Below are 26,649 nucleotides of genomic sequence, written 5' to 3' on the forward strand. Positions count from 1 at the left end.
TTTTGAATATGTCTCTAGTGATGAGGCAGCAACTCAGTAGTAGTGTGCTACAATGTATCCTTTCTCTTTGTGTCATAAATTAATGTTTATGCATCTAAGCAGCAATTTGAGGAAGACACGTTACACTGGGTATTAAGCTGACTGTCAAAACATAAACAAGTTTTGATGCAGGTTTAACCAAGAAGGCAACTTCTTAGAGACAAATGCTTATATTGTTTTTATTTTGACTGGGACTGAAGATCCTGTGCCTTACCACAACCAAGAAAATTACTTTGTCCTTGCTGGGTTACTCCCCAAAACAGGAAAAGAAAAAAACCCTGCATCCTTAAGCCCTCTAAACTGTAGGCTAGATCTTTACTTCGGTTTTCATTACTTATTTCTAAAGATACTAAGAAAATTATATCTTTTTTTTGTATTATCAGTGCAATGCAATAAATGCATTGCATGCATCATTGATTTGGTAAGCTCTTAGGGACTGTGTAATCATATATTACTGTCTGACAATGTGATGTACTAAAGAAACACGAAAGGTTCTGTGGAATTTTCTTTGCAAACAGTACTATATGTGAGACTTCAGTATGTGCATAAACCTGTACGTTTTGCTGCTGAGCTTTTCTCTTATTTCTTCTCATTTCTATAACTATATATTGTCTTTAAACTGTGAATGATATGTGACCTTTTCATTTTACAGGATTCGTTTTAGTTGCTTGGCAAATGCTTAAAAACCAGTATTTAGGTAGATTTCATTGAGCAGATAAATTACGGCAGGCTCAGTTATCAGTGACTGAGACTATGTGACATTTTCTCCTGGAATTTATATAGAACTTTTTGAGAAGAATCATGTAATGAGCCTCTTAATCACATTTCATGCCGTTGGCACTGATAGATACATTTTTCAGTGTGCAAGGCTCCAGAGGGTATGGCTGATGATTGACTTAGGTAGACAGGCTTAAACTGGAAGGAAAACAAAGCAAAATTTGACATGCCTAGTTAAGAGAAGAACAAGTCACATTTTTACATGCGGTAAAGAAACATTCACATATTAAATTAGTTATTTGGATAAGGATACATTACTATTACATGTCTAGAACATAGCTGATACTCAATGTGGACATCATCATCTGCACGCCTGTAGTAAGCACGGGTAAAATCCCTTCCCAAACCTTTGTTTTCAAAGTCAAGCCATGATGATAATGAGTTTGGCTCCTGTTGATACATTCTGAATATTTTCCTTTTTGTTGTGATAGATGAAAACAGCAAAGAGGAAATATTGCTTAATGTAATGAAGCATTAGAACATGAAGTTAACACCTAATAGTAGCACAACAAAAGAGATTAAATAGATTATAATTTATTTATTTCTATTACATAAACAGTGAGTTGTTGTTTTTAGTATGAAGTGCAAAGGAGAACATTTTGGCCTGACCTTAAATTCCAAATAGATAAGATAGCCTCAGGACAGGATACTTGATATGCTTAGGTCCCAAATTAGGAAGAATGCAAGACTGAGCCATTCCATTGATGCCAGTTTCTCACAGGCTTAAAATTACATATAGAGTAAAAATGTCTTGAAGTATCACATCATAACTGAGCTCCCTGAGCAGTGTAAGAAATTGATCCAAGATCTCAGAAGTATTAGGTTACTTTCTTCATAGTTTTTCTGATGCATAAGTGTGATCAATTTTCTGTAAAGAAAAAGATGTGAAACAGGTGAATATAGAAGTGCATATACTTGGGAAGTGAATTTGAATAAAACACTGCACTTAATGAAGATGCCTATCTATTTTAAAAATAATTTTAAAGAGATCTCAAGCAACATAATTGTGGAATTGTGGAGGCAGAAATTTGAAATTACAATTCTGTTCTCCTAAGCCAGTAAAGCAATGTTAGGTAGTGTTAGTTACTTTCAGAATTCAGTGCAAGCAGATATATAGTTAAGGAAAACCTTGGCAATGTCATTGATCAGTTATTTACCAATTAGTTTGCTGGATGGATAGATAGATGTTTAATCACTTTCAGAATTGTTGTAGTGTTCTTTTTCAGCTGTAAGTATACATCATTCTTTTTTGGGTTTTTTTTTTCAGACATGTTTCTGAATTGGGTAGGAAAGTTTGTTAAATAGTTAACATGACTACCAAACAAGTTGCTTGGTGCATTTTAATTTTCTCCTATTGAGCTCATCCTTAGTAATAAGAGGCTGGGTGGGATGGCATACTTGAGGTTTAGTTTATGGTAAGACTAATATGATTTTTTTCCCATAATATTTGAATACTTCCCATAATAATAGAGTACAAAATAGTTGATAACTAGTAGGAAAAGTAAGTGATTCTTTTAACATGGTGCTCTGTACTGACTCAGAGATGAGAAAGCTCATGTGTGTTGAGCTTAACTTGCTGTTAGTTCTTGTCTTCCTGGATGCTCATCCTTTTGAGTGTGGTGCAATGAAAGTATCTACAAGAATGCTAGTTCACTGTGCCAGATTTCCACTCTCCCTATCTGGTGGTGATTGTAAGGAAGTGCAGCAAATGCTTATGCACATTACAGTAGAGAATGTGCCCGATTCCTGGACAGGCACACAAGAGCAACAGCTGGAGGTAAAGGCAAGCTCTTTCACATCATTTGCAAAAGCTTTCCACTGCCAGTTAGTCAAGGACAAAAGGTGACAGGGTAAGCTGAGTGGGCGATGGACTGAGTTAAGATATATTAGGCAAAACAGGCAGAAAGCTTTGCTGAAACCCTATGAACATCATGTGAATGCAGCTTGTAATGCAGGCAATTCTAAAATATCCCAGAACTTTATCATTGTGCTTGCTATTCCCTGCTAAGTTGGTGGTTGAACAGAATTTGTATAGGTCATAGCTATGCCTTGGTGGGAGGACCAAATGTTCATTTTATATTGTAGTGGTCTTGGAACCAGGGCTGCTGGTGATTATCAAAAAATGTTTAAGAAAAAGAGGGAGGGAATTTGGAAATGTTGCTCTTTGGGTTACTAAAGATTGCTGTAGTAAGCTCAGCTTACTTTCTGGCTTTAAAAGCTTACATTTCTTTACAAAGTTGCATTTAGAGTTGAATTAAAGAGAAATAGATAATACACTAGAAGAACACAGTTCAATCTTACCTCTTTGACTTTCATTCTTCTTTAACCCTAAGTGTAAAGTGTTGAGTGAACTGTTTTCACCTATTTTGGGCATCTAGGCTAGGCTACATGTTTAAGCTTCCTGTTCAATTAGAGAATAAAAGATACTTCATCCCAAGAAGTTCTGTAACTTGGTCCTAAATATGCCTATTTCTATCTATTCATTACCCAGAAAACACTTCTACTTATTTTTGTTATATAGCTACCTAACTTCAGATACTGTCATTACAGGCCCTGATGACAATTTCCTCCCCTTTTCTGTCAAGTTTCCGGGCACTTCATCAGTTTCCCTTATATCCAGTATTTACTCCATGTACCATATTATTGTTCAATTAATGCTTTTATTAATTTCCTTTAAATATCTTTTAAATGTTAAACAGGTTTTGTACAGCTCTAAATTAGAAGCCAGTGGTTACCTCAGTGTTCAAATATATATAAATATATATATACATATATATAAATCACAGAATCATAGAATAGTTAGGATTGGAAAGGCCCTTAAGATTATCTATTTCCAACCCCCTGCCATGGGCAGGGACACCTCACACTAAACCATATCACCCAAGGCTTCATCCAACCTGGCCTTGAACACTGCCAGGGATGGAGCATTCACTACCTCCATGGGCAACCCTTTCCAGTACCTCACCACCCTAACAGTAAAGAATTTCTTCCTTATATCCAATCTAAAATTCCCCTATTTGAGTTTTAACCCATTACCCCTTGTTCTGTCACTACAGTCCCTAATGAAGGGTCCCTCCCCAGCATCCCTGTAGGCCCCCTTCAGATACTGGAAGGCTGCTATGAGGTCTCCACGCAGCCTTCTCTTCTCCAGGCTGAACAGCCCCAACTTTCTCAGCCTGTCTTCATATGGGAGGTGCTCCAGTCCCCTGATCATCCTTGTGGCCCTCCTCTGGACTTGTTCTAACAGTACCATGTCCTTTTTATGTTGAAGACACCAGAACTGCACACAGTACTCCAAACGGGGTCTGATGAGAGTAGAGTAGAGGGCCAGGATCACCTCCTGTGACCTGCTGGTCACGCTTCTTTTGATGCAGCCCAGGATACGGTTGGCTTTCTGGGCTGCGAGCACACACTGAAGCCGGCTCATGTTCATTTTCTCATTGACTAACACCCCCAAGTCCTTCTCTGCAGGGCTGCTCTGAATCTCTTCTTTGCCCAACCTGTATCTATTCCTGGGATTGCTCCCACCCAGGTGTAGGACCTTGCACTTGTCATGGTTAAACTTCATGAGGTTGGCATCAGCCCACCTCACAAGCGTGTCGAGGTCCCTCTGGATGTCATTCCTTCCCTCCAGCGTATCAACCAAACCACACAGCTTGGTGTCATCAGCAAACTTGCTGAGGGCACACTCAGCCCCACTGTCCATGTCACTGACAAAGATGTCAAACAAGACAGGTCCCAACACCGATCCCTGAGGGACACCACTCATTACTGATCTCCAGCTGGACACTGAGCCATTGACCAGAACTCTTTGCATGCGGCCATCCAGACAGTTCTTTATCCACCGAGTGGTCCATCTATCAAATTGATGTCTCTCAAATTTACAGACAAGGATGTCATGTGGGGCAGTGTCGAACGCTTTGCACAAGTCCAGGTAGATGACATCAACTGCTCTACCCCGTCCATCGGTTCCGTAACCCCATCATAGAAGGCCACTCAATTGGTCAGGGAGGATTTCCCCTTAGTGAAGCTATGCTGGCTGTCACCAAGCACCTTGTTGTTTTTCATGTGCCCTAGCATGCCTTCCAGGAGACTGGTCTGTAATTCCTTGGGTCATCCATTTTACTCTTTCTTGAAAATGGGGATTATATTTCCCTTTTTCCAGTCATTGGGAGTGTCACCTGACTGCCAGGATTTTTCAAATATGCTGGACATTTTTCAAATATGATGTATAGATATATTTATTTCTACTCCCAGCAGAAAGCTTATGAATAGTAATAAGAATTCCAGTTTGTTTCCCCAGGTCATAGCAGTAAGCTACTTACAGGTTTGGTCACTGTATTCTTTTTTTTTTTTTAACAGCATAACCAGTAGTTCTTTTTATATGCATTTACCAGTCTCCTGAGGCTATGTATATCTTGATTCTGTTTCTTGTTTTCAAAAGGCCACAAGTTGTGTGGAATTCACTGAAGGAGTTTACTTGTATAAAATACCATACAGCTTGGTTGTTTTGTGATGATTTACTGCTTGTTATGCCTGACATAGCTGTAAGATTGATATGTAAAAATGAGGACAAGCTCATTACTCTCATGGATATGGAACAGCTGAGTAAGTAAGAAAATGACTCAAAGGCAAGGAGCTATTTTGTACCTAACCATTGTGACAGTGAGCAATTTTTATTTTGGGGATTTTGAATATCATCTTGTGTTTCTGTGACCCCGCTGTCTGTTCTTGAAGTTGTATGTTGTGAATTAGTCTGTACATATTGTTGCAATACTGCCTGAGTGATAAAAATCAATCTATCTAGACTTTTTTTTTAAATCTAATTGTACTTATTTTAACAGTAAGATATTATTCTTATTTGGTGGTATTTTTTATACCTATCTTGCATTGTTTTTTTTGAAAGGTAAGCAATAGCAGAAGCTGAGCAAGGAAAGTTAGACCCAGTGACTGTGCTCAACATGTTTTACTCAGGCTGTTCTGCCCTGTAATATCAGATCTGATCACATTTTAGTGTAGTCACTCTCTTGTTGTGTGCCATTCAGTTATGAACTTTTGCTGTCTCTTGTGTCCTGTGTTTGCAGAAGAAACCATTTTATAAAGGTGCCTTTGGCTGCTGTGGGCAAAGTAGTGAAACTATTTGTAAGTGTTCTGTCTGTTATATGCCCACCTACTTGCCATGTTACTTTGAAGTCAAACTTTCAAGAGTCTGAGAGTTGTTTATTTTTGTTCCTTCCTTCCTTCCTTCCTTCCGCCTCTTTTTTTACAACTAATGAAGTGTCTGCCTGCCCCGCAAAAATGAGACCATCCTAAGCTGTGGCGTAAACAAGTGTGATATATTCCACAAATAGAATATATCCATTGAAATATTTATCTTATTGCTTTGTTTTTAATGCACCCAAGCAAAAAGTAGAGTACTAGCCTTGTGTTAAAAGCATGACTGATGGATCTATGTAAGCTCAGAAAACCTCAGACCACTTACAGAGATGCATCTGAAATTGGAGTTTGACAGTCCAAATGTAACTCATTCTACAGGTATTGGTGAAGTCTTAAGCCAGAATTTAATGATGCACGTTTCTACACTTAAAACTACAATAGGCAAGTACAGCAGTGCAAACTAAAGACTGAGTTTGAGCTTAATTTCTGCCCATGATTGAACAGCCTTTTTCATGGTGGATTAAACCTTTAAACCACCAGGCTGAATAGCAAATTTGCCTACTGGTGAAGGCAGTGTGGATCACTGAGCAGTACTAGGTTCATCTGTGTGGGAGACTGCTTTCCTGGAGGCTAATCCAGGTCAGCTGAATGTGAACTGTCTGAGGACTATTGCAGACCTTATCTTTCGATCATATTCTTTGGCCTTGCACCTGCCCCTGGAGAAAACAAACTGTAGCTCATACACATTATCAAGAACTTCCACAGAATACTCAGAGGATAGTATGAGACAAAATTCCATATAGCATATGGCGCACAAAGCCATTGTCTTACAAATGTGATAGCCAATTGCACTATTAGACTATGCCTGTACTGGCAAATAAGATGGGTAAGGGTTTTTCTGGCCCCAGGAGTGATTTGCATAGCATGGCTCATGCCCATGTTTATTGGGAACAGCCATGGCTTGAGCTATCCCCTGAACCATAATGGGATATGGCTTAGGCATTCCCTAGGAGAGTGCTAATTGTCAGCAGGTCAAAGCCATGCTGGAGGATCTGTTCATCAAACACCATGGATGATTACAGTGACAGCGGCCTGAGCCTGCTGAATTTACTAAGTTAGGTATAGTAATGTATAAAACTATGATGGAGTCTCTGTACTACAATAGAGGAATAATAAACAAAGCCTCCTAAAGGTAAAGTTAGTAAGCAAGCTAATTCTTCACAGAAGTGATTTGTGGTCTACAGATCAGGTTGTTTCTTTGTATCTGTAAGCTTAACTGATAGTACGGGATGTCAGCCCCTGATCAGTATAGAAACTTTATTAGTAACCACTGGATCCTGTGTACCCATAGCTAGTGTACAGACAGTTGCTCCAGCACAGTCAGAGAATGCAGGATCTTGTATCACTGAACATTTCCAGCCTTAGTGCAGGCAGTCTGTGATGGAGCTGAGTATACTGAAGGTGTGCAAATCCGCCCAGACAGGCATTGCTTTGAGACTTCACTCTCTTTATTCATGCTTTGGTGTGTGAATGGAATATTAGCCAGAAATTTAATTTACTATTGAAATTCTGAGAAGCTTGTCTATTCCAGACACAAACTGCAGGTCTGCTTTTGCAAGGAGCAAGTGGCTGACAGTACCTTATACCTTCTGGCAAGCCCTGAAGCTTCATGGTACCTCTTAGAGCTCCTTTGATACAGCTCAATGATAATGCAATGTCCAACTCTGATTACATTTTTAATAGAATTAGAAAACTGCCTGAGCTTGCTAGAATTTTTTTTTTCTTTCTTCCTATCTAGATATAGTTCATGAGCTTTCCGTTTGTTTGATAAATCTTTTAAACTATTTGAAGCTTCTTTTCTGTTGACAGTTTGGAAGAAGACCTGGTATCATTTTATTGAAATAGAAATTGCAAAAATGCAAGGAGCAACTGTGTGATAAATGTGACTTTTGCTTATACTGGATGATTTTCAGGCAACAGATTTATTATAAAATTATGGTGTTTTAATGATGAAGATAATAGCATTTTCAGAAGAAATTACTTTTTGCAGGAAACACTTGGTTCTTTAAAAAAGTCATCTGGGTCTAGGTGGATGCTATGTGCTAGACTGTTAGAGGGAGTAGGGCTTATTTTTTCTTTTTCCTTTAAATTCAGCAGGGCTTGGTGTACAGGCTGCGCATATGAAATCCGGTGTGCTTGTTGGCTGCTTCAGTTTCTGCAGGTATCAGTCAGAGTAGAGACAGAGGGTACGTTCATAAGAAGTGTTTCTTTATGAGAGATCTCCAAAGTAAAGTTTGGTAGCCTCCATAGAGGCATTAAGTTTGGCACAAAACCCACTGGGGATAAGTTTAGACTCTGCTCATGACAGATGGTAGAACTGTTCGGTTTATTTGTTCACAGTTTACTGTCTAAAGACTGTGAGTAGTATATTTTGTTAAAAAACGTGTGGGAAAGTGACAAAGAATGGAGAAAAGGACTGATAAGAGGAGGGAAGGAGTGATAAGTAGGGGTACTGCAGCAGGAATGCAGGCTGAGAAGAAAGAGCAAAGGGCAAAAACGGCCATCTAAGTTTATCAGAGATAGGAAGAAAAAAAGTTGCAATGAGGATCTAGAGACTGAGTAGGGTTGCTTCTGCCCAGGAGGGCACTGAAGACTGATAATCTGGAAAGTAAGACTGGGTGAAAAGGACTGTGTCTCTCCTCGATGTTATTTCAGAGAAGTTCCATAGCACCTTGTCAATCTTCAGTTTAGGTTTTATGATCTGAGAAACTAGGGCAGTAAGAAGTAAGGGGAGGTTGTAAATTTAGGTGACTGCATCTCCATCCATCCTTCTCATTCAATAAATTGAGTATTATTCACATTCTGGTCTGAGACGCTTATTTGGAAATGATTGTTTATAAAAGATGCTGTAATAACTGCACCTTGTCATAAGAGTAATTGTGTAGGGCTTATTGTTCCTTCCTACATATAATGACATTAAGCCTAAGTATTTTTTCTAGTGGTGCTTGTATAAAGTCCAGTCATTTTTTATTTAATGTCACCTTATTGTGTGACTGTTCCTATTGGTTTCACCTGAATTACTTAGTTAAGAAGTATATACATGGACTAAAGGGATTTGTTTCAGGTTTTCTACAATAAGCTTTTGTATTTCTTTATTGTTATAAGGACTTGGTTGCAAGACTGATTGCTATGGGGTTACTATTCAAAACTTGGTATAGATCTCATTCTAACTTGCAAGTCTGTTGCTAGAATTCTATCCAAGGACAAATAAAGGTTAGTGAAGGTGGAAAAATCAACACTTCTCTTCCTGTATCTTGAATGGGCATTGGTTTTTAATGGTTAGTAACATTTCTTTTCTTTCCATAGGCAATGTTCAGTCTCTGCATGGTTGAAAGTGAAGCTGATGAGGTGAATTTGCATGGTGTCACAAGCCTTGGTTTAAAACAAGCCCTGGACTTTGCGTATACTGGACAGGTATTGTACAGCTCTTCGAATGAAGAGATACAAATTAAAGCAAATGGCAATAAAAATTGAAGATGACCTCTACAGAAGTACTAGAAATAATTTTTTGTATGCTGTTCAGTACAAAGTCTTTTAAGATATTACTTTTCCTATACTGTTTGTTGGCTTGATTTCTTTGCTGTTATTTAGAGGGATTGTCTAATAAAACACTGTTTATGTGCATTGTTGCCAGCTAGTGAACCATGTAGGACTTGTATGTCCCTTTTATGGTGGCTGGGCTGTTCATAAAACCATAGTGTGAATTGATTCTGCATGCTAAATTACATGGACAGAAAGGAAAAATACCCTTGGTGGTTTTCTAATAATAAATATTTATAAACTCTACTGTGTTTGACAAATTATATAATTAAGGGTAGTCTTAAGTAAGTAGTCTTACTCTCTGGAAAGATACAGTCTAAGAATCTTTGTAAATGCTTATAGGTACTGTGCATGTTTATTGTAGTATTTTTTATGATAGCAGGTTATGTATCATGTTACTTCAGAAAATGCAAAGTGATGCTTCTCCTCCCTCTGATACCCCACCAAAAGAAACAAATGTATATATGATCTGCCATATCTCTGCACTGCACGCTTGGACAATGTTGCTGGGTGACTTCATCTCAGTTCAGAGTTCATGCATAGTGAGTTCAGAACATTGAGCTACTTTTGCTTTGGACTCTAAAATTCTGGATAACCAAGCTATTTCTGAAAATATTGCTACAACAATTGAATCCATTGATGTATATTTATTTATTATCTAATTTTGAAAAGGAAAGTTTATATTTATGTTACTCTGTAAGAGTTGCTGGATTGTACAGCTTTAAGGCCTCTGCTTCCATACTGTGGATTGAGTATGTGGCCTTATCATTTTTCAAAGGAAATTAGATAGAAATAAGGAAAGACACTATTTTTTTCCCTTGTCTTATAGGAGCTACTTTTTTTCACCAGCCCACACAACAGTTATACTTTAGCATTGGCCTTAGAGATTAGCACTTGAAATTTCTGTGTTTCTGCTGTTATGTAGATCACTTATTCAAAGATTTCTTTGGTATAAATGAAGACAGAGATACCATGCTGTATTACTGAATAGGCTGAAGATCTCAGTGCATGACTTGTTATTGGTATGCTTTTAATTTTTTCCACTTGAAAGTTTTCATAGGTCAATTATTCTGAAGAGGGAATTCCTCTTGCTAAATGGAAGTATCTTTTGAGAAGATGGGTTGTAATTGATTTCTGTCTCACCCATCCTGTCTGTTATGAATAGAGGTGTACTTCTCTATAATTCAGCCAAATTCAAAGTCTGATAAAGCTGTGCAAAATACGTTGAGAACCTTGAAAGGATGGATTTGGCTTTTATGTAAGCCAAGAATTCACCCCATGTTGCTTCCAGGACAGTATCCTCAGCTCACTAGTAAATAATATGTGCCTTCAACCTTTTAGAGACTGTGGAGTCTTTCATTTTCAGCTATAATCTACCTTGAATAAACGAGTGTGCTTGAGTTAAACATAGATCTGCATGTATGTACAGTTGCTCATATATGTAAGTGATTATAAGGGAAGGTTTACACTGTCCTGTCTATCAGATACAGCAAGTACTACCTTGAAACACAGAGAAATAAGAATGATTCTGTAGTACTTCTCTCATAAAGATACTTTTGAAGCACATCTCACTGATATGCAGGTCTGAAAATTTGCAGTGTCAAATTTTCCGTTGTCCTTAAAATTCTCTTCTGGCTCTGGTTTTATATGTGTTGAGCATTGCTTACGTACTAACTCAGGCTGACAGACTCTGGGTGAATGTTTCAAGGTAAGTGAGTGGGAGTAATCCACAAATGCTACTGATAAATAAGGGATTATTGCATGCTTACATCAGAGTTCTGAAAACAGAGTTGCCTTTAGTTCGAGTCTGTGAACTCTTTCTAATGTAAGAAGCAGAAACTAAATATTTCTTATTAACCCAAAACTCACTTATGCCAGTTACAGCCTGATATTACACTAAAAATGCAGGTATCAAGACATGATCTGATGTGTCTATTTTTAACATGTTTGGCCAAAATCTTTGCTCCAAAAGTGGATGTTTTTTTAGATAATGCTATGGAACTGACAACACTTTAGTGCCAGTTCTAAGGTATTGTGCTGGTTGCAGCTCTAACAGTTATTTTTTTCCTCCTTCCCAGTAGCTGGTGCAGTGCTGTGTTTTGGCTTTAGTCTAAGAACAATGCTGATAGCACACTAATGTTTTAGTTGTTGCTAAGTAATGTTTACTCTGATCAAGGACTTCGTGACTCTCATGCTCTGCCAGTGAGGAAGGGAAGCTGGGAGGAAGCAGAGACAGATCACCTGACCCAAGGTAGCCAAAGGGGTATTCCACACCACAGACATTGTGCCCAGTATATAAACTGTGGCAAGTCACCCAGAAGTGCAGATCACTGTTTGGGTATTGATTGGCAGGTGATGTATTGTGCATCACTTGTGTTTATTGGGGTTTTTTTCCCCCCTTACCCTTTTAGTTTACTATTATCTCCCCTTGTTATTTCACTTATCATCATTATCGTTAGTAGCAGTAGTAGTATGATATTGTACTTTATTTATTGGACTGTTCTTATCTCAACCTATGGGGTTTACATTCTTTCGATTCTTCTCCCAGTCCCATCTGGAGCAGGGAGGGGAAGAAGAAGGGAGTGAGTTGAACGGCTCTGTGGTGCTGAGTTACCAGCTAGGTTTAAAATACAACAGGTATCCATGCCTAACAAGATAAATATTCAGTGTGAACTTTTTTATCTTTATTTCTTTAATATTTTGCTAAACTTGCATCCAGTTTGAAGTGTAGTATCGCAAATGTAACTTTCTATGTAAAATAATCTATTGGAGACATCTGGTGGAAATGTTTCATATTGCATGATGGCAATTTTGGATGCCTGCAGTTTAAGTTATTAAAATGAAGAAATGTAACTTTTAGTATGACATTGCAACCTGAAATGAGACGGCCATCCTTGCTAGGGTTTTTTTTTCCTTTTTCTTTTTCCTTTGAAATATTCCTGAAGACTTAAAATACTGTTGTGGTTTAAACCAAGTCCACACACAGCTCGTTCACTCACTCCCCCCCTCACTTCCCCAACTCCCAGAGAGTTAGGAAGGAGAATCCAAAGAATGTAGCTCCCACGGGTTGAGATAAGCACAGTTTAATGGCTAAGGTATAACATAAATCACTACTGCCATTACTACTACAAATAATAATGATACAGCCAATAACAAGTGAAAAGAATACAACACCCCACCAGCCACTGACCCATAACTCACCCCACCCTCCCCGACCGAGCACTGACTGATACTTCCTCCATCCCTCCCAGAGCTCCAGCCCTCCCGGGTCTCTCCCGGCTACATCCTGGGTATGACGTGCTATGGTATGGAATACCTCTTTGGCTAGCCTGGGTCAGGTATCCTGTCTCTCCTTCCTCCCAGCTTCCCTCCTTCCCCTGCAGAGCATGAGCTCAGAAAAGGCCTTGAACAAACCAAACACCCGAGCAGTAACTCAAAACATGCTTGCTATCAGCAACCGTTCTCAGCCCGAAAGTCAAAACACAGCACTGCACCAGCTACCAAGAAGGAGAAAAATGACTGCTACTGCTCAAACCAGGATAAATACAAACTTCATCTTCCTGTCTGCTTATACAGACAGTGCCTTAGCATAATTACTGCTGGAAATATTTGCTTTTAAGAGAAAATTTATTGTCCAACAGAAGAAAATATTGTTGTAAAGCTCAAGTTAAATATAATTGATATCATAATTTAACTGAATTGAGCCAGTACTATGGTCCCTAATCATCACAAAGAATTAAATGTTGGCATGGTAATAAATACTAAGTAAGAAAAGGAATAGCAGCAGAATTCAATTTTGTTCAATGTGTGTAGGCTCTCGGTAATATTCTAATAATGAAATCTTTTGCAAAAAATATCATAAATACATTCCCTCTTGGTTATAGGCATTTTACCATATAATCCTCATTATGGTATTCAGAGATACAACTCTTTTCCTGTCATAGTTGACTCTTTACCTGTTGTAGTTGACATATCCTTTCTTCATAAAAGGGCTTTAAGGTCATTCTCTTACTTTACAATTGGCAGCAGTAACACCAGGCTGGATTCTCAGTGACTAGATTGCTCACCCTTCCTTCTCACAGGGGTATTTTGCAGGTGTCAGTTATGTATTGGAAGGGAGATGGATGATGTAAAGTCAATACAGAGCTATATATTTTACCTTGTTAATGTAGAGAAACAGTTCTTGGTGAAAAGTTTAGACTTCACAATTCTTTCTGTTAAAGTAAGTCTTAACCACTGGCTTAGAATGTTGTGGACACTTCCCTGCTCTTTTTCACTATCTTGGTGGGGGGAGGCGGGGTTAACTTTTCTGTTTCCAAGAGAGAAATCTGGGGGGAATGGGATATGCCCTAAGTGGGCCAGTGTAGTTGGATGGCAAGTCGCTCATCATTGTAAGAAAAGGGCTTTTGATCAAAGGAAAACCTTTAGGCATCTAAAAAGTTTCAGTGCTGAAAACAGGCTTTTATAAACAAGTGTTGGGGGGCTACAGTTCAAACTCAAATTTTGAGCCTTCGGAGATTTTGAATTTCTCCTCAAATTTGGGTCCAGCAAGCTACATAATTTATGTTGATCTCATATACATATGCAAAATCTAAATGCTAACCATTGCTGGAATCAGCTGACAGGCCCTGCATCATAGTTTCAACAAAGAATTGTGCAAGAACACTGGATTTAATTTGCAGTAGATGATAATGATTCTAATTCAACAAAAATACAAATACACAGTCGGAGTCCTGTGTGTACTGAAATGTTTCAATGACTTGAACTTTTCTTTGTAATTATATTCTATCATATGTCTTTATAGTAATAGAAATATTTTGCCTTTAGCTGGAATTTTATTTGAGGACCTCAAAATGCATTACAAAAGCAAGTAATTGCTTTCATTTGTTATATCATAGACAGGAAACTGTTTTGGGAAAAATAACTTTCTAAAGACAAACACAGCAAACCAACAGCTTTATTAGGGCTTAATACCAAGTTCTGACCAAGTCCTGCTGTCTCTCTTTTTCTAAACCATAACATTTTGTTTCTTTACTAATAGAAATAAAGTTTTCTTAAAGTTATAAAATTATTCTGAATTACCAGAGCTGAAAAGAAAGAATCAGAGAGGCAGCCTCCCCAGGGAAGTGGTCATCACACTAAGCCTGTTAGTTCAGGGAGTATCTGGACAATGCTTTTAGCTGTGTGATTTAGTTTTAGGTAGTCCTGCAAGGAGCACAGACTTGGACTCTATAATCCCTAAAGGTGCCTTTGAACTCAAGATATTCTATGATTTATATGCTGTGCATTTAATACAGATTTTCATTTAGTTTTCTGGAAAAATATTATGACATATCAGAGAAAGGCTTTTCAGGATTCCTTCTGGTATTAACTAATGAGACATCTGGATTTTGTAACAGGTGCTATCAAGCATTATAAGTCAGGGCTTTGGGCAGTTGCCTGTACCAGCCTAGAACATTCTTCCCCTGCTCACACTTTTCTGACCACTTTTCAGTGTGCAAGGAATTCAGGATTCCACTGAAGCCAAATAAACAGGGAGACGGGCAGAAGCGCTAACTGGTTGCCAGTGAAATGCAGTTTAAATTGCTCTAAAAGAAAAGTTAAAGTTTTTTTGATTGCTCTGAAGCACACAGAATGGTCTCCAGCAGGGAAAAACAAGTGGTACTTTTCTTAGATTCCCGTCTCATTGGAAATGATGATCACTGCAAGTGGAGTCAGGAAGGAATTTTCTTCTGCATCAGACTGGCAGGAGTTTTAGAATTATTTTATTTTATTTATTTTTTTTCTTCTTTCTGCGCTAAATTCCATAGGGATTACTTTCTAGAACTTTCTGACATGACATTACATGTTTCCTTACTGTCATAGCATAATGGAAGTTTACTTTTAATATGAATTGTGCCACCATCTCACTTATTCTGTGCCCCCACAAACAGCTGAGAAGGAAATAGAGGTGTTTAAATGAATAGCTGTAATGAAGGTGATAAAAATACTTTCTCCATCACTCCATCTTTGGGCACACAGTTTATGCTCCTTGGGCCTAAAGTAGCTTTAGCTTAGTGTCTTTAAAAGTGTCTGGATGAAATATAATGCCCTGCAATATACAGGGAATAGATTAAAAAATCTAATTGTTTTTTTTCTAGATAGAAAACTTGAGACACTTCATAGAGGTGATAGTTAATCTGTGCTTTACCTTCCCCCTCATGCTACAAGTTTCTTTGTTGGGAGGGACAGTCATAGGAGTTTCACTCTCTTTTGTCCATTACTGCCCTCTTTGCAATGACCTTACAATTTTTCTGTTGGCCTGTACTGGTTTGTTGGTTGTAGGAGAGTGAGAGGCATTAAAAGAGATGATATTCTCAGTCTGGGCAGTGTGAAGGTGAGGCATGAGTAGTTGTTCTTGAGGAAGGATAGTGGCTCAAATACTGTTCCTAGCCCAAGAGGTCATAGCTGCTAGTTTCTCTGTGTTTCCAGGAAGTCTCCAAAAGAAAACTGATTTGAGAGGCAAGATGTGTGATCCCAGTTAATCTTTTCCATGCTCATCCAGACCCCAAAGATGTATTGGGTTAGAGGGGATGCAGGGAGAGTTGGGAAAGGAGGAGGGAAATCTCAGGGGAAGGAGAAATGGGTTCCAGTTTTAAAACTGCTGACCATAGGGTAGATGTACAGGATAGAGTTATCAGGGCCGTGTGTATATGTGACCTTTGACCATGGGGCAGATTATGCAATTCCTATTTTTGCCTCAGAATTGTGATTCAGAAACTCAGGTTTAATTTACAAAAGTTTCTAGTTCTTGCATTTATCATGCAGCTTTCCTCAGTCTATCAAAGAAGCACAAATGATGCATTTCCAGATAGATTTAAATCATATGTTTAAGAATTGTGGTTAAGAAATTGTTTAATCTGACTTGCTGGCTCTTGTGAACTCAGCATTCTGTTGCAAAGAAACACATTTTTGCATCCTTTCTATCTCTGAGTCTATGGATTTGACCACAAGAGGGAGTGAACTGAATTTAGCGCACGCTATCTGAACGGGTTTTGGGAGGATGGGGTGTAGAATGGCTGCCTTCAAGAACAGGATTCCTGTTTGAAAACACAGTTATTGTGAGGGAGGATAAAAAGAGCTTGACAAAGGAAATCAGTTTGGAAACAAACAGCTTATCAGACCTGGTGGCTTAGGAAAGTAAGTTATTCAGACTAACTGCAAGACCTGCCCTTTGCATTCAGGGAGGTGCTAGTTTGGGTAGCATTCATGGGTCAGAGAAAAGCTGAGAGCATAATGAAAATTAACGCTCAGAAATAAGGGTTGAATAGAGGACTGATTGTAAGATGCAGCCAGGTGCAATACCTGAATTCCCACTAATTAGTTTTAACATAAATCTAGCAGAGAAACTGGTCTGAAGAGTGCATGTGTCATACAAAGCACATCCTTCACTGGTGAGGATTGCAAAATTTGTCTGAAGCTGTTGATGGTTCCATATTATTTTTTCTGCCCTTATAATTATGCCTTGTAACCTTTGTGTTAAGGATGGAGTAGGGAAAATTATTAAGCTTCTCTCTCTAGTTTACACATTAATAATTTGTGATGAATTTTTAAAGTGTGAATCCAAAGTACATCTTGCTTTCCCTCTTCTTAATTTTCTGCAAGTATCACACTGAGGACCTCAGAGCTATCTCTTTGAGGGTTAGACACACAGGAGAGTCAGTCACTGTGTGTACTTGTGTGAATATGATGGTGTTTATGTGCATTTACTCTTAAAATTTAGCTGGTTGGCCTTTGTAGCATATGAACAGCTATGCTGGTAAGTAATAAAAATCAAGTCATTGATTAATGTATAGGAAATAAGAGCTGTTGCATAATTGTTAATTATCCCAGTTTCGATAGAAAAGAAGCTTGCAGTATTTTCTTGCATCTTTACTTACTTTTCTTTTTCTTGGGGGTTTCCCCAGCATGCCATTTGCTGATGGTGAGCTAATTCATAAACATAAATGTGTATTGAATAAATACTCAGTTCCATTTAAGGGAAAGTCTTAGGAAGAGACAAAGTAGACTTTTCTCAATTATCTTGGGAAAGACAAAGGTGAGTATGTTATCTCAGCAGAAAAAAATATTGCATGGGCATAGGAAAGGTGTAAGAAGTGGAAAAACATCTAAGAAATGTCTGTCACCTTGAAATGAACTTCTTTTGCTTACTTTGTGCAAATCAAATACACCTCTAGTTAGTAACCAGTCACCCTCCTTGTCTCTTGTCCTACCTCTCATCTCATAATATTACTGGTATTATTTGTAAATGGATTGGTGTATCTATAAAATACATTATTATCACAGTTAAATATAGTTTGTCTGTGCCTTCAAGGTAGTAATCTGCTTAGGGTTCTGGTTCTTTTTATGTTTCGTCTTTGACAATGCTAAGCTGGTGGCCAGCAGTTAGTAAGTAATATGACATCGGATGACAACTTCCTTAGTGTAAATGATATCTGAATAACCAACACTGCAAGGTCTAAAGCAGCTTGTTTCATCAGTCTGACCTTGAATTCTCACTTGAAAATGTTTGACAGTGCTGTTCTTTTTTTCAATATACCTCTTGGAGATATTTTTGTAATTGAAATCCTCTCTAGCTTTCCATTTGAACTGCCACTCATCATGCATAGCAGCCTCATTAGCAGCAGCCAAAAACTCAGATTGTGCTGGCCCTGGTTCTCAGTTACATTAAGATCCTTACATGTCTTTCTGACTAGATAAAGAACTTTTATACAGTATGTAAATTGCATATATGTTCACTTAAAACCTAGTATGACTATATATAATGATTTGCACAAGCTTTAAGCATGTCATACACTAACAGGACTCAATGTAAATGAGTTCTTGATATAAAAAAGAATCAATCTTTTCTTGCTTCTTTCTAATATATCAATTATGTTAAAGGTACTTTTGTGGTTTTGCTTGAGGAATTGAATACTTGTCTGGATTTTTTATTTTCTCTCAAAAACAGTCTAACTGCTAACGATGCAGTGTCTTCCCTTTTGTTTGCCATCCTCCCTGTTGCACTGCATTTGAGACATATAAATGATACATGAGATTAAACCAAATTGTGTGGGCAAAAGAGAAAGCAGTTAAAAAAAAAAAAAGCTTAACTTCCCTGTGGAGCAGTGAGAGACTGACCTCATGTGGTGTGAAACCAGTGTTGCCAGGCAAAGGACAACAAGGATAAAACTGAATAAACTGAGTGTCTTTGAAAAATTAATTTTTCTAATGCATTTCTGATTTTTGGGTGTTGAACCACTTGTATTTAAATATAACATTAGTTTGGATAGTTTGTAATGTGATTGCTGATAAAAAGTTGATGTTTGTGTCCTGAAAGGGGTACTCTAACAAGCTGACCTTGAGACAGCAGACCAGGCGCTGAAGCCCAATTATCCTGGCTGCTGCCTGTGCATGATTTTAATTGAAATGAGTGGGAGTTTCATGCGAGCAAGTGCCAGAATAATCGGTCTTGGTTTCTCAGCCCTTTCCCTCACTTCCCCAGCAGTATGCTCACTCTGTGCTATCACAACCTTGCTCTGTAAAATGAACGCAGTGGTTAGGAAAATCATGAAGTGGCACCATGCAGAAGGGGAGGGTGTTCCTAGTCTATATATACTTTTATAAGCATGAATAATATTAATAGTGGAGGCTTCTGAGTCAATTCTGTTGACCTGATTCATCAGTATATATGGAAGCATCCAGGTATATGGATAACAAAAGGACGTTGTGTTACTTTGAAAATTCTGCTTTATAAATAAATAACAAGCATTTACTTTTAAAAAAATGTACCACTTAATGTGGTTTATGGACTTTCACAGGAGCATCTGCTTAAAAATCCTTTGGTTAATTCAGGTGAACTTTGCAGGATGGGAGCTCCATACCCATCCTGCAAAGATTTCTCCATATGCTTAATTGTGTTCTTTCTGTTCTTTTATGTTAACTTGAATGTCTGAAATAACAAAGGCCTGCTAGTATTTTCTACACGTACTCTGGATTCTACATGGCAAACCTTCCATTTTCTTCTTTACAGATCCTCTTGGAACCAGGAGTTATACAGGATGTCCTAGCAGCTGGGAGTCATTTGCAGCTGCTGGAGCTTCTCAGTTTGTGCTCTCACTATCTCATTCAGGTGAGGCTTCTCTGCCTTATTATCAGCCATTTCTGTTTGGTAAACATATGTTTCAAGTTTAATCTTGGTAGGGAGAGTATTACTACCATACCTGGTGTAACCTAAATGGCAGTAAATGCATTTCAGGAGACATGAATTTTGAATGTAATTCGATGATCAGTTTGTGGTAGATGCTTTCTCTTCCCATCCATTTTGTCCATTTGAGTTCTGAAAAAAAGGATGGTCCACTGATCGTGCACATGGGAGTTTAATTCCCTCCTTTACCAGAGAATTTACTTTCTTCTGCCTCAGTTTACCAAATATTAAATGTTTCCCTACTGCAGTCATGTGTATTGTGAAGCATTCAGATAAATACATGTTCACAATAGAATATTGATGCATGTTCCAGGGCACTACCTGTCACAGAAGGGGTAGGCCTTATTACAATGGCACCTTGTGCTTAACGCCTCCCCCCTTCCCCCCATAATTCTGATAATATTATCAACATTAGGGCTGTCATTATGAAGCACAAAATCTGGCTCCAGCAAACTAATTTTTTGTACTTGGCTTGTATATGAGATGGCTCATGATGGTAGCAACAGCATAGCTTTGAGGTGTGTCTATGAAAAGCCTTTTCTATAAAAAAGGCAATAGCAATTCTACAGAACTGTTTCCTTTCCATTGTAATTTTTCAGTATCATTTCTGAAATAAGATACATTTGGCTGTATCTGTGCAACAGTTGGGCATGGAAGTGCATGTCAACACAATCCTCTCTGTATGCACTTGCCTTCCAACAACGTAACTGCCTTTGAACAGTCTGAGTGTGCTTGGCAGCACACTGAGCTACTGAGTACCCTAGGCATGCAGGATCTCATGTTAAGAGCTCCAGGATGTACTTGAAGGCTCTGTGTCTTAGGGAGAAAGAATCTGTTCTTTGAGTGTCAGCCTGAGGGAAGCCTTCAAAATGTGTGTTCAGTATGGTGGTATTAATATGTGCATTATAAATTGATTAAACAGTTAAAGGAGCTGGCAGTTGGTTTCAGTTTGTTTTCAATAATGCATGAAGGGATTTAATTTTTCTGAGAAAATAGACATGGAATGTAATGGTTGGTTTGAGAGATACGAGATACCAAAAAAGCCATGAAACCGTTTGGCCTACCAGTTGTCAGGCAGGTGTGGGAAGAGGAGAGAAAGAAGATGCAAGCCTAACATTGATAGTCATACAGTATATTTAATGCCCCCCTGAATAGTCAGTGTGAGCATGTCTCTGCTGCTTACATGCAATGTCTTTGTCAGAAATTAAACCAAAGAGATCATTATAGCAAAGAAGCTAGGGGAAGTGTTAAAGAGTAGGGAAGAATCTGAGTATTGTAGTGCTGGTGAGGCAGGGACATGAGGGGGTTCTAAGAAAGGACCAGGTATGTGCCCACCTTAAGTTGTTGTGCTATCTTTTGCCATGGTCTATGCTGAGTAACCTCTGGTATTTGCAGATTTTCCTTTAGCACCACCTTAATACTTCTAATCCTGAAATCACTGCAGTGGAAATAGAGACAACTGTAAAATTAGTAGTGCTTTAGATCTTGCCCATGATGTGCAAGCCATAGTTGAGTATTTAGGAGCAGACTACTAATTAACTTAAAACAAAACCAACGAACTAAACAAAACCAAATCAACTAACTCTGAAAACAAAGCCCCCCAAACCCACAATCAAATCAAAACAAAAAGTCAACCACAAAACCACGCCCTCCCTTCTCCCCCAAAAAGCCAAACAAAACCTACTAAACAATAAACCCCAACAAAAACAGGGTGAGCAAACATTGCTGCCAACCAGACAGTAAAATTTCTCTGGAAGTGACAGTCAACATGATTACCCAAATAACGTGCAAGAGCTCTTTTGTACTCCAAGTAGCCTGTCAAGATAGGGTAGCTGGAGCTACGCTGGTATAAGAATGAAGAGGAAGTGGGACCCCGTGTCCAGATTTACAGTGATGGAGGTAGGGAATAAGGAGGAGAGTATTTCTTGGGATACAGAGCAGTGGTAGTTTTGTAGAGGATTTTTGAGTCATGGCCTTTTTGTAAGGTATCAGATCTGGATGGACATCTGTGGGATGACTGTAACTTACATCCTGTCAGTCTCTAGACTGCATTTTACTCTTTTTGCAGTATTTTTAATACCAGATTCATCACAACAAGGCATATCTGCAGGCAGATTTGCAGTTGAAATAGATCACAGTAAGAATTAATGTCTTGTTCTGCAAAGTTGCAGTCCATGCGATTCAACCCTGAATAGTTGTGTAATTTTTTTTATAGCAGAGGTCAATAAGGTACCGTACATAAAGACGGTGATATCTTTCAGGGTTCAACTTAATTATATGAAATATCTGTTAATTTTCTACATACTATTGGTTAATTAAAAAAGTATTTATAGCTTTATTTTAGTACTATCTAGAAATAATATCAAAGTAGGTAAAGAAGGCTTCCCTTGAAGTCACTTATGCTTCCTGCAGTTGGTAACTGGAGTATCTTGTCAGCCCACATGCTATGATAAGGATGGTGGTAAGGGAATAATGTTTGCCCTTTCTCTTCTTTCTGATGAAATCTGAGTGCTGCAGAGTTCTACATTTACTATACTAGTTAATTTCTTCCTTGCTGTTTTGAGTTGTTCAGGTATCATGAACTTAGTTTAGCATAAATTCAGGAAATACAGTATGTGGAATCTAGCTGTTGCTTATTATTATTGCATAATGACAACATAGAATTTTAAATATGTTAGGATTGTTTAGGACTAGGCTTTTCCTGTATAATAGTGCTGTTCCTATTGTTAGAGCTTGTTCCAGCTCTTTCACTAGATGTTCCAGCTTCTCAGGTTTTTGGAGCTCAAGACAGTTTCACCGCTTCTTGCTACTTTTATTTGGGGCCTGTAATTATTCTATGGATTTCAATAAGACTTTTTCTTTTGCTGCAAATGTAGTTGATACGGCTCATATGCATATGTCGTGGTTTGAGACTTGTATGCTGATTGCGATGGGGATCACCATAGTAGCACGCATACAAGTCTCAACAGTATTAAAAGGCCATTCAAAAACTTCAAAACCCTCAAATGATGTTGTAGACCATCTGGAGAGAGCACTGGGAGGATAGCAGCATGTCTCCTTCACAGGTTGACCACCCAAGAAGGAGAAAAAAGATGTGAAATTCCCAAGCATTTCTATTATATACCTCCCAAAATATAAAGTTGGTGACCTGAAGGCATCTAGTTGATGGACTATAAAAAATATTACACAGCAAGCAACAACGTATAATTAAGTTCATTGGCTGTTTTCCCCTAAAATCAAATCCCCTTGAGGTATATATCGGACTTCCCCATCTTCCTGCATTACCCACCAAGTATATCTGGGTCCTTGAGCAAAAGCAATCCCACGAGTGGGTTTGCCTTGGCCTGAAACAGGAGTAACCCAGACTGTCTTCCCTAGCAAATTTCTCATGTGCACTACAGGCACCTTGTCCCCCAACTCCCGGAGAGTTAGGAAGGAGAATCCAAAGAATGTAGTCCCCATGGATTGAGATAAAAATGGTTTAATTGCTAAGGCATAACACAAAACCCCTACTGCCATTTACTACTACAAATAATAATGATACAGCAAACAACAAGTGAAGAGAATACAACACCCCACCAGCCACCGACCCATAACTCACTCCACCCTGCCTGGCTGAGCACCGCGTGCTCCCTCCCTCCATTTTCCTCTCGAGCTCTACACCTCCAGCTCTCTCTTTCCCAGTATCCATCCTGGGCATCACGTGCTATGGTATGGAATACCTCATTGGCTAGCCTGGGTCAGGTGTCCTGTCTCTCCTTCCTCCCGGACTCCCCTCCTCCACCTGGCTGGAAAAAACCTTGAACAAAAACACCCTCAAAACATGCTCAAACCATGACAGCATATCAATTCAAAAACATATTTGTAGTCTGTGAGGTTTCAAAGTAGATTGCACTGATCTAATCCATTGAAGATGGTGGTTGAAGTGTTTAATTGTTGAAGGTGACTTGCAGTGCACTGGGGCACATTCTTGTCCAGCCAATGCTGCCTTTCATATTCACTGATCTTTAAGGACTTTCATCCTAGTTGTCTCAGAATGAACAAGTTGTTTTGGCTGTAAGACAGGTTCTCTTACTTATGGACCAACCAGCTTAGAGCCCTCAGTAAAATGTCAGTAACAAATAGTTTGCATCACTATTTTTATTTTTATGAAGAGTTTCTGATCAAAGTAAAGACAGAAAAAAAAGAGAAGGAACATTCTTCTCACCCTAATTGAGTAATATTGATTTCTAAGATGTTTATTATAGCAGGATGCAATGGAGGTTTCTGACAACACTGCTAGTTATTAAATGCATTTTATCATCTATAAATTTCACATTATCAAATGTTCTGTAGCATCTAATGTTGATTACATTTTCTCACTGGAAAACTCCTTCTCATTTTGGCTTGAAAATTTACTGGGTTTTATTTTAAAACAATTGTAGATCATATTTTCTTTACTTGCCGACAAGATAAATGCCAAACATTCGTTACTCTAGGTCTAAATTTTAGCTTTGTGTTTTGCAGACTTCCTCACTTGCTTCAACAGTGTCATATCTTGAATTATGATTACTCCCCAGCCTTTACTGTTTTTGGGGGGGGGGGGGCTTGTTTTTAGCTTCATTTGTAGAGAGGAACTTTTTTTTGAAGCATGCTGATGTATTTTGTTTGAGATGCATACATATTCATGACACTCTCCGATCATGTCATCTGCATAACTCTCAGGTACTTTAAACATTGAAATAAGGCTTGAATTGTCATACATCTGTCTCAACATAAACAAACAGTAAGACAGTGTGATTGTTCATAGCTGTATTGCTGCTACATAGGTGTGGAAAAGTTAAGCTGAAGACTTGAGTTTTGTGTCTTGGATTGCACTAAGGTCTGTGGTCTGTGATTGCGCACAGCGTTTACTTGCAGAGTGCAGATCCAGTTCTCTAAAACTCTTTTTTTCTTAGTTCCCCTTCCAGCTAAGACTGTCAGTTTTGGCTGAGGTTTTTCAAAGGAGGCTAATGCAGACAACTGTAGCCAACAGGTAGATTTTGAAGTATAATTGGAACAGGTTATCGGAATGTCTTGTTTCCTTTTTGAATGAAGTTTTAGCCTTGAGAGTTCCAGTGGACTTAACTGTCCTACTATTTGGACATTGAAAGGGCAGGAGAAAGCTAGTTGAAGGTGTTGAATGTGATAGAGATCCAAGAATGGGCTTAAATTGAGGTAGTTTGGTTGTTGATTGTTGTTGGTTGTTGATGACCTATTTTGCACTTTAAATCCTGTATAAGATTTTCTGAAGGGTACATGACAACTTTATTCTTATGCAAGAGAAGAAATGTGTTAAACAATTCATTCAGAACATATAAATCTTTGTTTCATGAATATGTCTGAGTTATATAACTGGCAGTAGATGTAAGAAGTTTTGTCTATTTCTTCAGCTGTTTGTGTATTCAGTACCAAAGAGAGACACAAACTGCAAATTGTTTCAACAGTCAGAGTCTTAATAAGGAGGGAACACTATTGAGAATATGTGTTTTCAATGGAATTACCTTCTAGTGATCAACATAATATTGTGTGAATGTAGCTTTAGTAATCAGATTTTAAAACCAAAGGCTGATTTTCACTGGCAATCAGGGATCTGGGACTAAGACTGTATATATTTGAAATCTTAAAGCTAAGTAATTTTTCCATGTTTTCTGAAATCCAGTATTATTGCTTTCAATGGAGTTCTATATACAACCTGAGTTACATTCAAGTTAATAGGGTGACAGGTGTGAGTGAGGGGTTTAAAGCTGCACAACTGCCCAAAGCAATGCACTTGTTTCTGAGAGGCAAGGCATTGCAGAATTGTTAGCATTTACCCCTATAAATTCCTGCTGATAGGTCAGGCACAATTTGTGAAAAACAAATTAAATTCACATGTTGGACAGAGTCCGGGATATCATATATATTAATTGTTTGGACAGTTGCATATTTTAAATGCAGCCTTATTACAAGGGGTGTTAGCTGACTGCCCTCGTACACAGTGCTGGAATTCATTTCCTATTCTCACAGTAGCTAGGAGCAGCAAGTATAGTAGACATAAGCAGCAACCCTGATTGCCATTAAAGTTACCCTGATTGTTAAAAATTGCTCTGGGGATCATAAATGTTTTTGTGTCAGGGGAAACTGAAAGTTTGATGCCAATTTTCCTGTTAATTTTAACTGCATTGAACTCCCTGCTAAATCATAAATGTACTGTATTACCTTTTAGAGTAGATAGAACTCAGCCACAGGTATAGCTGCCTCTTGCTGCTGATGTCAGTTGTAGTGTCTTTAAAGAGGGCTAATTTAAGATGAACAGGATATTTTTAGGTGAGTGATTAAAATGAGCTTGAAAAAAATCCAGCACTCTATAGCAGCAGTCAATTGGAATTTCCTTGGAGCCACTTCTGTGCTGTATGCTCTGGATTCTTGTATACAGCAGACAGCAGGATCAGCCTTGGAATGCAAAAATTAATTAACTCTCAGATGATAAAATAAAACCTCCTGGAATAATTCTTGGTAATAAGTGAAGCAGGAAAATTGTCTTGGGTAGGGGCATTTGATTTTTAACCTTCTACTGTAATGGTCAATTTAGGCTTATAAACCAAGAATTTTTATGGTGCATGAACACCTAATGATCCAGATCTTTTCTTCTGCTGATTTTAAACTATTTGAATGTGTTTATAGATTGAAATACGTTAACTGATTTTAAAAGGAAAAAGCTACAAATGAACCTGCCTGTGGATTTAAAAGGAGTGTGCATGGTTTAGAGGGTTTCAAAGCTCTTTATTTTTTTTTAAATGCGACTTCTCCATTTGGACAGTGCCAACAACACAGTCCCGACTTTCACTAAG

General features: G+C 38.3%; 1 protein-coding gene across 8 annotated transcripts in view; it reads left to right on the plus strand.

The window, feature by feature from the left end:
- The window catches only part of KLHL32 (kelch like family member 32), a 94,079-nt gene that overhangs the window by 13,325 nt on the left and 54,105 nt on the right, over positions 1 to 26,649 (plus strand). For 5 of the 8 annotated variants that reach the window (XM_031045450.2, XM_005145096.4, XM_031045448.2 and 2 more), the window contains exons 3-4: positions 9,340 to 9,447; positions 19,625 to 19,723. The exons of 1 other annotated variant lie outside the window; for it this stretch is intronic. In XM_031045450.2, coding sequence (XP_030901310.1) covers positions 9,340 to 9,447; positions 19,625 to 19,723 — 207 coding nt within the window. The remainder of the gene's footprint in view (positions 1 to 9,339; positions 9,448 to 19,624; positions 19,724 to 26,649) is intronic. 2 more of the 8 variants (XM_013128053.3, XM_013128054.3) reach the window with 2 other exon arrangements.

Source organism: Melopsittacus undulatus, chromosome 3, assembly GCF_012275295.1.
Source record: "Melopsittacus undulatus isolate bMelUnd1 chromosome 3, bMelUnd1.mat.Z, whole genome shotgun sequence".
Lineage (NCBI taxonomy): Eukaryota > Metazoa > Chordata > Aves > Psittaciformes > Psittaculidae > Melopsittacus > Melopsittacus undulatus.